The sequence below is a fragment of the Semicossyphus pulcher genome, unplaced genomic scaffold (genome assembly GCF_022749685.1).
Source record: "Semicossyphus pulcher isolate SPU_LCO1_2020_fin unplaced genomic scaffold, fSemPul1.0.p SCAF_18, whole genome shotgun sequence".
In the NCBI taxonomy this organism is placed as follows: domain Eukaryota; kingdom Metazoa; phylum Chordata; class Actinopteri; order Labriformes; family Labridae; genus Semicossyphus; species Semicossyphus pulcher.
In genome coordinates, this window is record NW_027211691.1 from 26,566,478 (window position 1) to 26,579,438 (window position 12,961).

The following is a 12,961-nucleotide window of genomic DNA, read 5'->3' on the forward strand; positions in this document are numbered from 1 at the left end:
CTTAATCTGATGATGGAGGTGTTTTAGTCATGTGGTTTCTTTCCCCCCATCCCCCTGCACGCTGTGACATCATCATCACTGATTCTCCACTTTTGCTGAGCGAGAGAGAGAGAGAGAGAGAGAGAGAGAGAGAGGGACAGTGAGCATTACTAGCTGCCATGTCATCATGTTTGAGCTCCACCTGTAGAGAGCGATCAGCACTCTGAAGTGTGTTTGTGCGTGTGCGTGTGTGCGTGTGTGTGTGTGTGTGTGTGTGTGTGTGTGCGTGTGTGTGTGTGCGTGTGTGCGTGTGTGTGTGTGCGTGTGTGCGTGTGTGTGTGTGTGTGTGTGTGTGTTCTCTCAGCAAATGCGTCAGAAGAGTAAGCAGCAGGCCAAGATGGAGGCCACGCAGAAGCTGGAGCAGGTGAAGAACGAGCAGCTCCTGCAGCAGAGGCAGCAGCAGCTGTTGGCCGGCCGACTCTCCCCAGAATCCGGCAGCCGCAGCCCCGTGACCACGGGAGGCAATGCCTCCCCCCTAAACGCCTCCCCCCTCCACCCACCTGCCTGCAGGGAGGGGCCATCCAGACAGCACCTCCTCCAGAGTTCAGGATTGGCTGACGATGTCTTCCTCAGACCCCAAGCTCCTCCCCCCTCCGGCTTCTCCTCACTTCCTCACTCCCCCCACCCCTCCTCCCCTCACCACCAGCCCCCGTCCTCCCCCCAGATGTTCTCTCCGCCCTCCTCCCGCCCCTCCTCACCCTGGGACCCCTACAGTAAAGTAGTAGGGACACCTCGCCCCACCTCCTCCCAGGCTGGAGGCCCGCCTGCCCCACAGCAGCAGCGTCGCAACTCCCTCAGTGCCTCCCCAGCCCACGATGTCTTTGGATCTCCTGCCCCCTCCCCAGACTCAAAAACCCCCGAAGTCTCCAGGACCCTCCTAACCCAACCAGGTAACTCCTCCTGACGGTCTCCTCCTTGTTTCCTCCTCCTCCCAACCCACTCCTTGTTTTCTCCCCCTATTGACCGTCTCTTTGTTTTCTCCTCCTCCTAACCGCCTCCTCCTTGATTCTCCTCCCAGGACTGCAGCAGAGCAGAGCAGGTATGATGACCCCCCCCTCGGGCTCGGCCCCCGACCTCTCAGCTCGACTTGTGGGTATGCGATCAGCAGAGACGTACCAGAGGACTCCTCATAACAGCAGTAACATGCGTGGGCCTGAATTTTACGGTCGGACAGGTGAACTTGTCCAAGGCGGGTTGTTTAAAGCCCCCATGCCGCCCCAGCACCAGCCAGAGGTATTTGGCAGCGCAGGAGGAGCAGGTAGGAGGGACCCGTCCAGACCCACAGACCTGGGCTTTGCTCTTCCTCAGTCCCAGGACCCAGCCTTCCCCTCCAGTCCGTTGTCAGGGCTTGGCTCCCCCCACCGCAGCCCCTACGCCCAGACGCCCGGCACCCCCAGACCTGACTACGCCCAGCAGGTCACTGACTCCTTCACCCAGCAGTCACCTTTGACCACACAGCCTTCACCTGATCCCTTTGCCAACCCTCAGACTCCTGGTACACCACGTCCCCATTCTGACCCAGCGTACCTGACCACACCACCTGCACTGCGACTGGACCAGTATAACCAGCAGTCAGCCAACCGTCGGCCATCCCCCTCCCACCCAAACCTGGACCCCTACTCCTCCAACCCAGGGACACCCCGCCCCCCTGTCACAGAGCGCTTCCCTCGATCACCAGGGAATCAGCGGAGCACTGACCCCTACGCCCAGCCCTCTGGTACACCACGCCCCTCGCCGGACCCCTACGCCCAGGACCCCTATGCACAGCAACCCTCCACGCCACGGCCCCAGAAGGCCCCTGAGCCCTTCAGCCAGGCCCCCGTAGAGAGCTTCACTCCTCAGCCTGCAGGGTCCGGTTCATCCCCACTGGCTCCAGGGCTGCCTGGAGATACGGTGACGTTCACTGCAATTCACCACCAGGTAACTGATAACGTTGAGACTTCTACAGGTCTCTGCAGTTTACGTGTCTGTGTGTCTTTGAAATTGTGTATTTCATTTGATTATTTTTTTCTCTTCTCAGCTGCAGCCATCTCCAGGAAGACATCAGCAACATCAACATCAACAAGCTGGTAAGGCTTCGGGTCATGACCCCTTTGAGCAGGGTCACATGACACCAGGCCCCTCACAGGCAGACAAGACAACAACCAATGAAATGACAGCGCTGGCAGTGGCTTCTGCAGATGGACCAATGAGCATGCTGCCTCAGCTTGGTGACTCAGAGGAGAAGCTGAGACAGGTAGGACAGGTGTCACTCTGTCATTTAATAAAAACAGGAATCGCACGTTTCAGCGTCTCTGATTCAGAGAGGCTTAGTTCTCAGCTGTTCGTCCTCTGTGCTGGCTTCTACACAGTTTACTGAGTTCTGCTGTCTGTGTTCCTCGCAGCGTCAGCGGCTGCGACAGCTCATCCTCAGGCAGCAGCAGCAGAAGAGTGCGTTACGACAGGAGAAAGGTCTGCAAGAGGCAGCCTCTGGAGCCTCTGCGCCTCCTGCTGCTCCTTCTGGCTCCACCCCTACGTCTGCCACTCCATGTCACTGGTCCCAGGAGGACTCCTCCTCTGCTCCTCCAGCAGACCTGTTTGGACGCCCCCCTCCCCCGTACCCTGGCACTGTGAGGCCTGCCGGGGCAGGAGGGCTTCCGACCTCCAGGTTTCCTGGAGGTTTCCCAGGGGAGCAGCAGAGGGGCTTCACCCCCACCGAGCCTCCCTTTCCCAGGCAGAGCCTCCCCGGACAGCTGGGAGTCAGAGGACCGGTGCTGAGGTGAGAGGAGCAACGCCACATGGTCCTTACCTGATCTGATCATGTGTTCTGCTTAACCTTCCTCTCCTCTGTCCCCTCTTCTCCCCTCAGGTTCAGTGTTCCTCCAGGAGCTCCAGCGGCTCTCCAGGACTCCTTTTTACGTCCTCCCCAGGGATCGGTGCCTGGATCTGGGCTCAGTGTGGTGGAAGGAGTCCAGGTCCAAATGAGGAGGCCGATGTCCGGGGAGTTCACCGGTATCCGACCCCTCACTTCTCCCAGCGCTCCTCATCAAATGATGCCAGGTGAGACAGACAGCCAGCAGCCTGTCTCTATCTAGATTAACAATAATAACTAAAAACAACAGTAATTTAAGTGTCTGCTCCACTGCTGCCTCAAGCTGTTAGTTTGTGTGAGTGTTGTTGTGTTGAACCTGAACTCACCATTTAAAACACAAAGTCACACAACACAACAAACTGAGGATCTAAGCAGCAGCAGAGCAGCAGCTAAAATCACTGTTTTTATCAATGGAGTCTGGTGTGTTTGCAGGGAGCGATGTAGGATCTATCTCTGTAGGGATCCTTTGTGTGAAGTTGTCTCACACTAACTCACTGACAGGCTCAGATTGTTATTCTGTCATGTTTTTTACAGCGCGGCACTGATACGTAAACTTTGCAAAAGGATGTGGATACTTGTTCTGTTACTTATAAGAAGAACAATCTTTCATTTACTTTATTATCTAAGTCATGTAAAGTCACTTGGGTCCCCCACCTCCCCTCCCCAGGTGTCCCCCAGCCCTTCCTCCCCCGCTCCCTCCCCCTCCAGCAGCACAGCTTCATGGGACAGCCCTACATTGAGCTTCGACACCGAGCCCCTGAACACCGCCTGAGGCTGCCCTTCGCTCTGCATGCAGCCCCGGAACCTGAGGCCTCTCTCCTGCACCCCAGAGACCTCCACCCCTCTCTAGTCAGGCCTGGTCAGGGGGGCAGGATGGTCGAGATGCCGCTGGGCCAGCAGACGGTAATGGAGCAGCACCTCAGCCACACGGCCACACTGACACAGAGCGGCGAGGCGACGGGGTCTGACGGGATGGAGGAGCACCTGGAGGGGGAGGACTCGGCTGTGAAGGACTTGGAGGACGTGGAGGTGAAAGATCTGGTCGACCTCAACCTGAACCTCGACCCTGAAGACGGTAAGTCACACCACATTTTCACTGTGTTCCCCGTATCTCAGCTCAAATGTTCTCTCAACATAAGAAGCTTCTTGCTGTGACTACGCACAGACTTGTGATGTTTAGTGAGAAAACATTCTGTTTCAGGAAAAGAGGACCTGGATCTGGGTGCTAATGACCTCCACCTGGACGACTTCCTGCTGTCAGGCAAGTTCGACCTGATTGCCTACGCCGACCCAGAGCTCAATCTTGAGGACAAGAAGGACATGTTCAACGAGGAGCTGGACCTGGGGGATCCGGTGGAGGAGAGGGATGGAGCAGGTGGGACCAGAAAGACAGATAGCCACACCCAACTGATTGGCCAGGTCAAACAGGAAGTGCAGGATGGTGTCCAAACAGAAGCCAGAGATGGACCCTCTGCACCTCCAGGAGCTCCAGGCCCTGCCCTCCTCATCAAGGTATTACGTCTGTTATTGATCATCTATAATACCTGATGGTATGAACTAATGATCAGTAACAACCTTCTCTCATGTCAACTTCCTCCAGGAGAAGGGAGAGGACTCTGCTTCTGGTGCCCAGAAACAGGCTCTGCTGTCAGGCATGGCTCCCCGGGGTCACCCCCCCATGGCTGGAGGTAAAATCAGGACTGACGTGTGTCTGTAACTTTGGATCAGGATTCTCCTGCATTTCATTGACGGATTATTGATGGAGCTGTTTCAAGTTTAACCCCTCCTCCTCCTCCTCCTCCTCCTCCTCCTCCTCCTCCTCGTCTTCCTCCTCCTCCTCCTCCTCCTCCTCGTCTTCCTCCTCGTCTTCCTCCTTCTCCTCCTCCTCCTCCTCGTCTTCCTCCTCATCTTCCTCCTTCTCCTCCTCCTCCTCCTCGTCTTCCTCCTCGTCTTCCTCCTCCTCCTCCTCCTCTTCCTCCTCCTCCTCCTCCTCCTCCTCCTCCTCCGCTTCCTCCTCCACAGGTCAGCTGTCTGTCTTCCAGCAGAGACCACTTGGACCCTCCCTGTCCCCCTCGACTCTGTTCAACTCCATCCCTCAGGGTCTCCTGGTGCCCCCCCACCCCAGCCTGACTCCTCAGGGCCCCTCTGCCTCGCCTAACCCGCTGCCCCTCCAGCCCTCCCAGCCTCGCCTCCTCCTAAATCCCCAGACCCAGCCCCCAAACCCTGGAACCTCCACCCAGAGCCAGGCCATCTTCCTCCAGGACCAGGACCAGGACCAGGATCAAGACCAGGACCAGAGCAAACACCGGCCTCTGCTCCTGGAGGAGCAGCCGCTCCTCCTGCAGGACCTCCTGGACCAGGAGCGCCAGGAGCAGCAGCAGCAGAAACAGATGCAGGCCCTGATCAGACAGAGGCCCACCCCCGACTCTGTGGTACCCAACATGGGTAAGACCTGAGCGGACTGAGCCAGGACAGAACCTGAGCCAGGACAGACCCTGTGATGTGGCTCCTGTTGACCTCTTTGTTGTTGTCATGTGTTTCAGCAGACTTTGACTCCATCTCTGACCCCATCATGAAGGCTAAGATGGTGGCTCTGAAGGGCATCAACAAGGTGATGACGCAGGGCAGCCTGGGACTTAACCCCATGGTCATCAACAGGTAGGGCGACCTCTGACCCTTGTGTTGTAAGGTCATGCTCAGAGTCTGGTCACTTTTACTTCATGTTCTTTAAAAGGCTCTTAATGTTTGGACCTCTTTATTAAAGCTCTGAACTCCTGACAACACGTGCTCTCGTGTTTTATATCCTGATCTGTTCCTGCTCTTTGGTTTGTTTATGATTCACAGCGGTGTTGAGACATTTTATTCTCCAGTATATATTCTCCCCTCGTATGAAGCGCTGGAAGCTCCTCCCCTCGTATGAAGCGCGCTGTGTTAATAAAGTGCATAAATATTTGTTGAATCCTCAGAAGAACAGAACACAGACGATGTCAACACAGTAAAGTCGACGCGGGTTGCTCAATCAGAAGGTTGTAGACTTCACTTTCAGTTTGTTGTTGGAGCTGATCAAAGCTCTATAGACGTCCGTTAAAGCAGCATGTTAGCCCCCCCGGCGTGCTTCAGCCTGGACACAGAGCAGACTCATAAAGTGTAGGACGGAGAACACGTGTCGTCTGCACACACAACACTTGATGAGACAGAATGTGAAACACTTGGTGTACATGTTATGATCCTTTGAGTCTTCAGGAGTACGATGAAAGCTCCAGTTCCTCTCACCTGATTAACATACATGTGAACAAAGCTCATCAGAGGACACGAGGCAGACGTCCCTTCTTTAACTCGCTCTCTCTCTGTTCGTCAGGTTCCAGCAGGCTCCGGGGCCTCCGGGGGCCCCAGCTGCTCCTGTGGCCCCGGGTCCAGAGGGGCCTGCCCAGACTGTACACCTGGTGGGGCAGGTGTGTAGAAGCACAGCATGTGTCCTAATAACAGTAAAGAGTTGATTTGTGACTTTATCTTCATGTCGTGTTGGACTGAAAGACTCGTTTGAACTTCCTGTGTCTTCTCTTCCTGTCAGGACGGGAAGCTGAACCCCCCCTTGGTGCGACCAAACCCCCCCAGCTTCGGCCCGGGCTTCGTCAGTGAGTGTCGGCAATAATCTGAGATTATTCATATTTATTGAAACAGCAAACTGTCAGAGACGATCGTGATCAATCGACATTAAACATCAAAGACAGTCAGTGGCTCGGTAACAGGGGGTCACTAATCGTCTTTATGGTCCTGCAGACGAGTCTCAGCGGCGTCAGTACGAGGAGTGGTTGGGGGAGACGCAGCAGCTCCTGCAGATGCAGCAGCGCCTCCTGGAGGACCAGATCGCAGCCCACCGTAAGACCAAGAAAGCTCTGTCAGCCAAACAGAGAACAGCCAAGAAGGCGGGGCGAGTGCTCGGCGAGGAGGACGCCGCCCAGCTGCAGAACATCACTGAGCAGCAGGGGGCGGTGCAGAAACAGCTGGAGCAGGTACACGAGCACACCTGGGCCTCTTCTACTGGGACACACAGATTCATGAACATACTTAGTCTATTTCTTTATTTCACTCAGGGGGATCCATATCACAAAACACAAACAACAGACACACACACAAAGAGAAAAAATCAGAAATAAAATACAAAGCCTTCCACAATGTTCAGTGTCTAACTTACAGACAAGTTCACCAATGGTTCCACAGTCTGGAAGAAAATCTGACAGAACAGCGTACAGGGTTACCCAGAACAGCGATTAAGTGGTTTTCTGACTCAGATGCCCTACACATAAATCTATACATCAGGTTACGTAAAACAGCAGGGCAGGTAGGTTCCCCGACACTGACACACATATGGCTTGCACTGGAGCTTCTTGAAGCTCTCAGCAGCAGCCTCATGCTGTCGTTATAAGCCACTGTGAGTTTTCTAATGCTGCCTTGTTTATAACGACACCACAGGTAGGCAGTATACAAAGGTGTACAATACGCTCTAAAGAGTGAGATCTTCACAGATACAGAGCACATGCTAACCTTACGACACAACATGTTCGCTTAAGCATACAGCTTCTATAGATGTCCTGTCATCAGACAGGTCATTTGTGATAATATGGCCCACATATGTAATCGCACTGCACACACTGAGTGCAGTGCCAGACAGATAAAAGTCAGGGAAGGTTGACTTTCTGTCTTCTCTACTTCTGACAATCATGATCTTACTCTTTTTAGCGTTTATTTTATATCAAAATCAGCAGCATACTGTGTGCATGTTCTCAGAAGCTGTTGGAGACCAGCACTATACGGGCTAAAAATGACCAAATCATCTGCGTACATAAGGTGATTCATTAGTGAGTCACCAGCCCTACAACCTGTACCACATGCGTTTAAAATCAAAGACAAATCATTCATATGTATATTACAAAGAAAAGGAGACAGACTTCCGCCCTGGTGAACACCATTGGTCACATGGAAGGGAGCAGATGTTACATTCCCCCATCTCACTCTCATTGCCTGATGCGAGAACCAACAAACCAAGATTCTAGTTAAGAAACCAGGGACCCCATTTTTAAACAATTGTAAAAATACTTTCTCATGATTAACACGATCGAATGCTTTAGAAGCATCAATGAAGCACATGAACATTGTGGAATTTTATTATATTTATCTAAAATTTCCTTTGGTGCAAAAATACATAAATCAGTGCCATGCTTTCGTTTAAAACCAAATTGGTTGTCAGGAGACAGGACGTACTTCTCAAGTCTACACAGTAGAACTGTCTCCAGCACTCTGGACATGACACTGGCCAGAGCTGTTGGCCTGTAATTATCTGAGCTGTTCAGCTTCCCCACTTTATCTTTGATAACAACAGAGAGCAAAGAATCAGGTAACACTCCATGAACAAAAACACCTGTGTAGCATGCAGCCACCAGAGGGCCCAGTTTCTAACAAGTTTAATATGTTCAGCTGTAATATTATCCAAACCACAGGCCTTATTATCTCTTAACTTCAATATTGCTTCATGGACTTCAGCCGAAGTGACAATAACATCACCATTAAACTCCACATTATCCACTCCAAACAGATTACTTTCTACACAGTTTAACAGTTCATCATATTGTTTCCGCCATGACTGAAGTTTCATCAGGACCACTCACACCATCCATATTAGATGGAAGAGATGTTTTGCAATTATTAATAGTTTTAATTTCTTCCCAGAAGTCATTCACATTATTGTTTTGCAGCTTCCTTGCCAGTGAATCTGACCTCATAGTATTTTCATTTCTTTTAATATAGCGAAGTGCATATTTAAATCTAGCATTAGTGCGTTTTTATTTTCAAACAAGGGGCCATGCCTGCTGTCGCCTGACTCAGCCCTCTGCATGGAGCTCTTCTACATGATCATTGCACACTGTTGTCCTATGTTTATACAGAGGCCTGCTCGAGATATCGAGAGACTCCACAATAGCTTCATACAGGGAACATAATCCCTTACAGTGTTGTACATTCATACAGTTCATATCCCGACACAATAAGGCATCTTTACGGACCTTAATTTTACCCAGCAAAGCATCAGAATGATTGACATATTCATTAAGATCTTTCTTAGACAATTTGGACCAATCTATTTTCCCTACATCAATGCCATCATCCACAGGCAACAACACTGGTACATTGCCTGTGTTCAACACCTTGAGAAAGGGTATATGGTCCTTATTAGCCAGATCATAATCAATTTTCATCACATCGATGGAGTCATGGGCATCCGCTGTACAAAGGCAGGGTTCTAGGCGGGAAGTAGAGTGCCAGGCCTCGCTGATATAAGTTTAACTGTCATTTGGCAATAGTACCTTACTAGATAACATCAGTCCACTGTCTGAACAAAACTGAATTAGATGATGACCAAATAAAGAGTTGGCATCAGTTACATCAGCATTCATGTCCCCAACAACATAGATGCAGGTAGAAGGATTGTCCTGTATATAAGACATGATAAAGCCAGTCTACTGAGGTACTCATCCTCATTTTGTATGCACTCATGTGGCGTATAGACATTCAGAATTATTATCTTGTTATCATTACAACACAGCTCAATGCCAAGAGCCCAGTCAACTCCCAGTCTTATAACATTAACCAACTGGTCATATTTTTTATTCCACATCGTGGCTACCCCCCCCCCCGAAATCCTCCCCCGGACCACTTTAGCACTTAGGTCAGTTGTTGATTCACCCGCCCCATGAAAGTCCCTATGTATAGAATTGAGTCCTTCCAGGTCTTGTTTGGCCAGAAACGTCTCCTGGACACACAAAATGTCACATCTCTCCATCAATTTGTCCACAACAACACGGCGTGATTCATCAGTTTCCCTGTGGCCAACACGCAGCCCGCGCATTGTAAGACACCACACAGATGTTCATAGGGAGATTAATTCATATCATAGCAGCTACTATGCAGACTGGCTCTCGTGTGGAGCTGCAGGTGTACCATGGCAATTCAGTTCACTCCCCCCCTCATTACCAAAAACCTGGGGGCCACGGGCCTCATAATCGCGGCGAACAAAAGTCCCGGCGGGCCAGAGTTTTGGATCGTACATATCAGCAACATTGTTACATTCAGCGGTGATGTGAAGTGAGCCGTACCTGCTGCGGGCCGACTCGATCTTTCGACACGTCACTGTTTCATTCTCCAATTTCTCAGATAAATAGTCACGTAGTGTGTCTGCATCCAGAGCGGGAGAAAACCTAGTGGCAAACACGTTCACCAGCTTTGTTTTCACCACTCTAATGTTGCTCTCAGTACCGGTTCCAGTTATTCATTCCTCTGTTCACGTTTCAAGTGAGCTGTTTGTCGTGCGGTTTCGGTGGCACAGTTGCTTTAAGGGACCCCGACTTTTTGCGACCTTCTTCCACAACAATGCTCCACTGTGGGGACTGTAATTGTAACCGTGGCGATGTTACTGCTACATCCAGGAGCTCCTGTTGTTGGGCGGAGCCCACCAGCCCCTTCACCCCCCCCGCGTGAGGTGCTGGCGATCCCGGGGTCCTGTCCCAGGAGACGAGATTTCCCAGCGGGAGACGTTGTTGACTCCTCCTGACGAACAGGGCCTGCTAGCCCCTGCACCCCCTCCCGTGCGTAGCGTGGTATTTGGGCATACATCAAACAAAAGCCGCTTGGACTCCTCAGTCAACAATTTCATCATGGCTTAGTGTCTTCATTTTAACCAGGATAAAGTTTAACAGTTCATCTTCCACTATCTCCTTCCCATTATCCGTTTTGTAGATTGCAGGTTTTGTGCGAGGGCAAGCAGAGCCTCCACCAGCAGCACCCGCCATCGCGGAGAGTCGTCTCCTTAAACACAGTTTCACTTCATATCAAACCATGAACCATAAATCCACACGATCATAGCAGATCTGAGATGTTCTCATTGATTTATCCTCCTGGGGCTTCAGAGGGCGAGGGGCGGTGTCTCTATACCTCCGTCAGCATCACTGTGATGTTTGTGTTCAGATCCGGAAGCAGCAGAAGGATCATGCCGAGCTGATCGAGGACTACAGGACCAAACAGCAGCAGAGAGCTCTGCAGCAACCAGCCGCCGCCCCCATGATGCCTGCAGGAGCACCTCCACTCCCCCAGACCCTCCTCTCCCAGCCCATGGTGTCTGTACAGCCCCACCCAGGTGGCCCCTCCCCGTCATGTGTCCCAAACATCCCCCTTGGTTGGACTCCGGGGGGCGGGGCTACAGGGGTAGTTGGACAGAGGATGCCCCTTGCCCTGCCTAACGCCCCGCAGGCTCCCGCACACACCCAGACGCCGGCGGCCATGGTGCCCGGCCTCCGCGCTCCAACAGCAGGCTTCACTGCAGTCCCCCAGGGGCCCACCAGAGGGCCCAGTGGAGCCGCAGGGGACGGAGCCGCCGCTCCTCGACAGGTAACACACCCGGAACATTTCACAGACTTCCTGTTCCCCATAAAAGCTCTGCTGTTAATCTGTTATTCAAGTTATGAGTGTGAGCTGTGACTGACTCTGTGTCTCCACCTGCAGGTCAAGTTTGACGACAACAACCCATTCAGCGAAGGCTTCCAGGAGAGAGAGAGGAGGGAGAGGCTGAGAGAGCAGCAGGAGAGGCAGAGAGTTCAACTCATGCAGGAGGTAAACATCACAGCATCATTCCTCCAAACAGGAAGTACAGACAGCTGCTAACAGGAAGTACAAACGCTAACTCACCTGTTTGTCTGCTCTCAGGTGGAGCGTCATCGGGCCCTGCAGCAGCGACTGGAGCTGGAGCAGCAGGGTCTCCTGGGGGCCTCTATGGGTCCTGGAGTGGCAGCTCTGCCCCCATCAGGAGCTCTCTCAGGGGCTCGAGTCGGGCAAACACCTGGACCTCGAGGTCCTGCTGGGTCAGCAGCTGCTCCCGGTGGGGACAGTCTCTCCCAGATGCCCTTCTTCAGCTCTGAGCTGCCCCAGGACTTCCTGCAGTCCCCTCCAGCCTCCAGACCTCCCCCTCAGCACCAGGGCCAGGTGGGAGCGTCCTTTCCCCACCAGGGCTTCATGGGAGGACCCCTACACCCTGGAGCTCACTCAGCTCCAGGTCTGCCTCCCGGTGCTGCAGCAGAGCGGGGCAGGGCCCTGCCAGAGCACGGGCCCCTCATGGATGTGGCTCCCTCCAACGTCCAGCCCAGGCCGAGGCTCCCAGGCCCCACAGGGTCGTCAGCCCTGGGACAGGTTCACCCAGGTGGGATGGGTGCAGCTCATCGATTTGGACACGACTCGTCCTGTTCCTCCCCCTCCACCCCCCTCCTCCCTCCCTTCCCCTGCTCCTCCGCTGGCCCCACCTCCCTCATCCAGCTCTACTCTGACATCATCCCAGACAATAAACCAAAGAAGAAGAGGAGCAGGAAGAGGGACAGCGATGACACCGCGGGCGGTGGAGGAGCCAGGACGCCACTCTCGTCACACTCTGATGACATCACAGCCCCACCCACTCCAGCCATCTCAGACACTTCCTGCTCCACACCCACTCAGGGCAGTATGGACCAATCAGACCTGTGCATCTCGCTAAGCTCCTCCCTCTCCGGCCTTGCTCCATCATCAGAGTTGGAGAGGCAGCTGTCGGTGATCTCTGCAGCTCAGCAGAGAGGCTCCGTCCTGGGCATGGAGTCTCAGAGAGGTCCCCTGTCTGCAGCTCGCCTGGAGGTCAAGGTGAGGAGTCAAAATGTAGTGTGTGCTGTGGTGGGACTGTAGTGTTGTTAGCTCAGGTTAGTTAGCATTAGTGTCTTTGCCTGTTGCAGGAGGAGCGTGAAGAGGGAGGAGCGTGTGACGGAGGCGCAGTAAAGATGGAAGAGGTTGGGGGCGAAGGATTCTCCTCCCCCTCTGGAGACGGAGGAAAAGAACTGCTCAGACACCTTCTGAAGGACAAGACCTCCCCGACGACCACGCCCTCACCCACAGGCCAGGCCCCGCCCACTGCCCGCCGCCAGCTGTCCAATGAGAGTGTACGGTCCGAGGAGGAGGACAGGCCTGGTTCCCATGGCAACGTGGTGAGACGTCACATGACTCTTGTGT

The 12,961-nt window shown here is 53.2% G+C and overlaps 1 protein-coding gene across 5 annotated transcripts in view; it reads left to right on the forward strand.

Moving 5' to 3' along the window:
* kmt2ca (lysine (K)-specific methyltransferase 2Ca) overlaps window positions 1-12,961 on the forward strand; it is a 63,412-nt gene that overhangs the window by 35,292 nt on the left and 15,159 nt on the right. For 4 of the 5 annotated variants that reach the window (XM_069667199.1, XM_069667202.1, XM_069667204.1 and 1 more), the window contains 17 exons: window positions 344-929; window positions 1,058-1,959; window positions 2,060-2,275; window positions 2,424-2,797; window positions 2,888-3,078; window positions 3,558-3,965; window positions 4,092-4,402; window positions 4,491-4,578; window positions 4,913-5,335; window positions 5,434-5,548; window positions 6,249-6,342; window positions 6,462-6,525; window positions 6,671-6,903; window positions 10,907-11,326; window positions 11,441-11,548; window positions 11,642-12,598; window positions 12,688-12,936. In XM_069667199.1, coding sequence (XP_069523300.1) covers window positions 344-929; window positions 1,058-1,959; window positions 2,060-2,275; window positions 2,424-2,797; window positions 2,888-3,078; window positions 3,558-3,965; window positions 4,092-4,402; window positions 4,491-4,578; window positions 4,913-5,335; window positions 5,434-5,548; window positions 6,249-6,342; window positions 6,462-6,525; window positions 6,671-6,903; window positions 10,907-11,326; window positions 11,441-11,548; window positions 11,642-12,598; window positions 12,688-12,936 — 5,739 coding nt within the window. The remainder of the gene's footprint in view (window positions 1-343; window positions 930-1,057; window positions 1,960-2,059; window positions 2,276-2,423; window positions 2,798-2,887; window positions 3,079-3,557; window positions 3,966-4,091; window positions 4,403-4,490; window positions 4,579-4,912; window positions 5,336-5,433; window positions 5,549-6,248; window positions 6,343-6,461; window positions 6,526-6,670; window positions 6,904-10,906; window positions 11,327-11,440; window positions 11,549-11,641; window positions 12,599-12,687; window positions 12,937-12,961) is intronic. The other variant, XM_069667200.1, reaches the window with a different exon arrangement.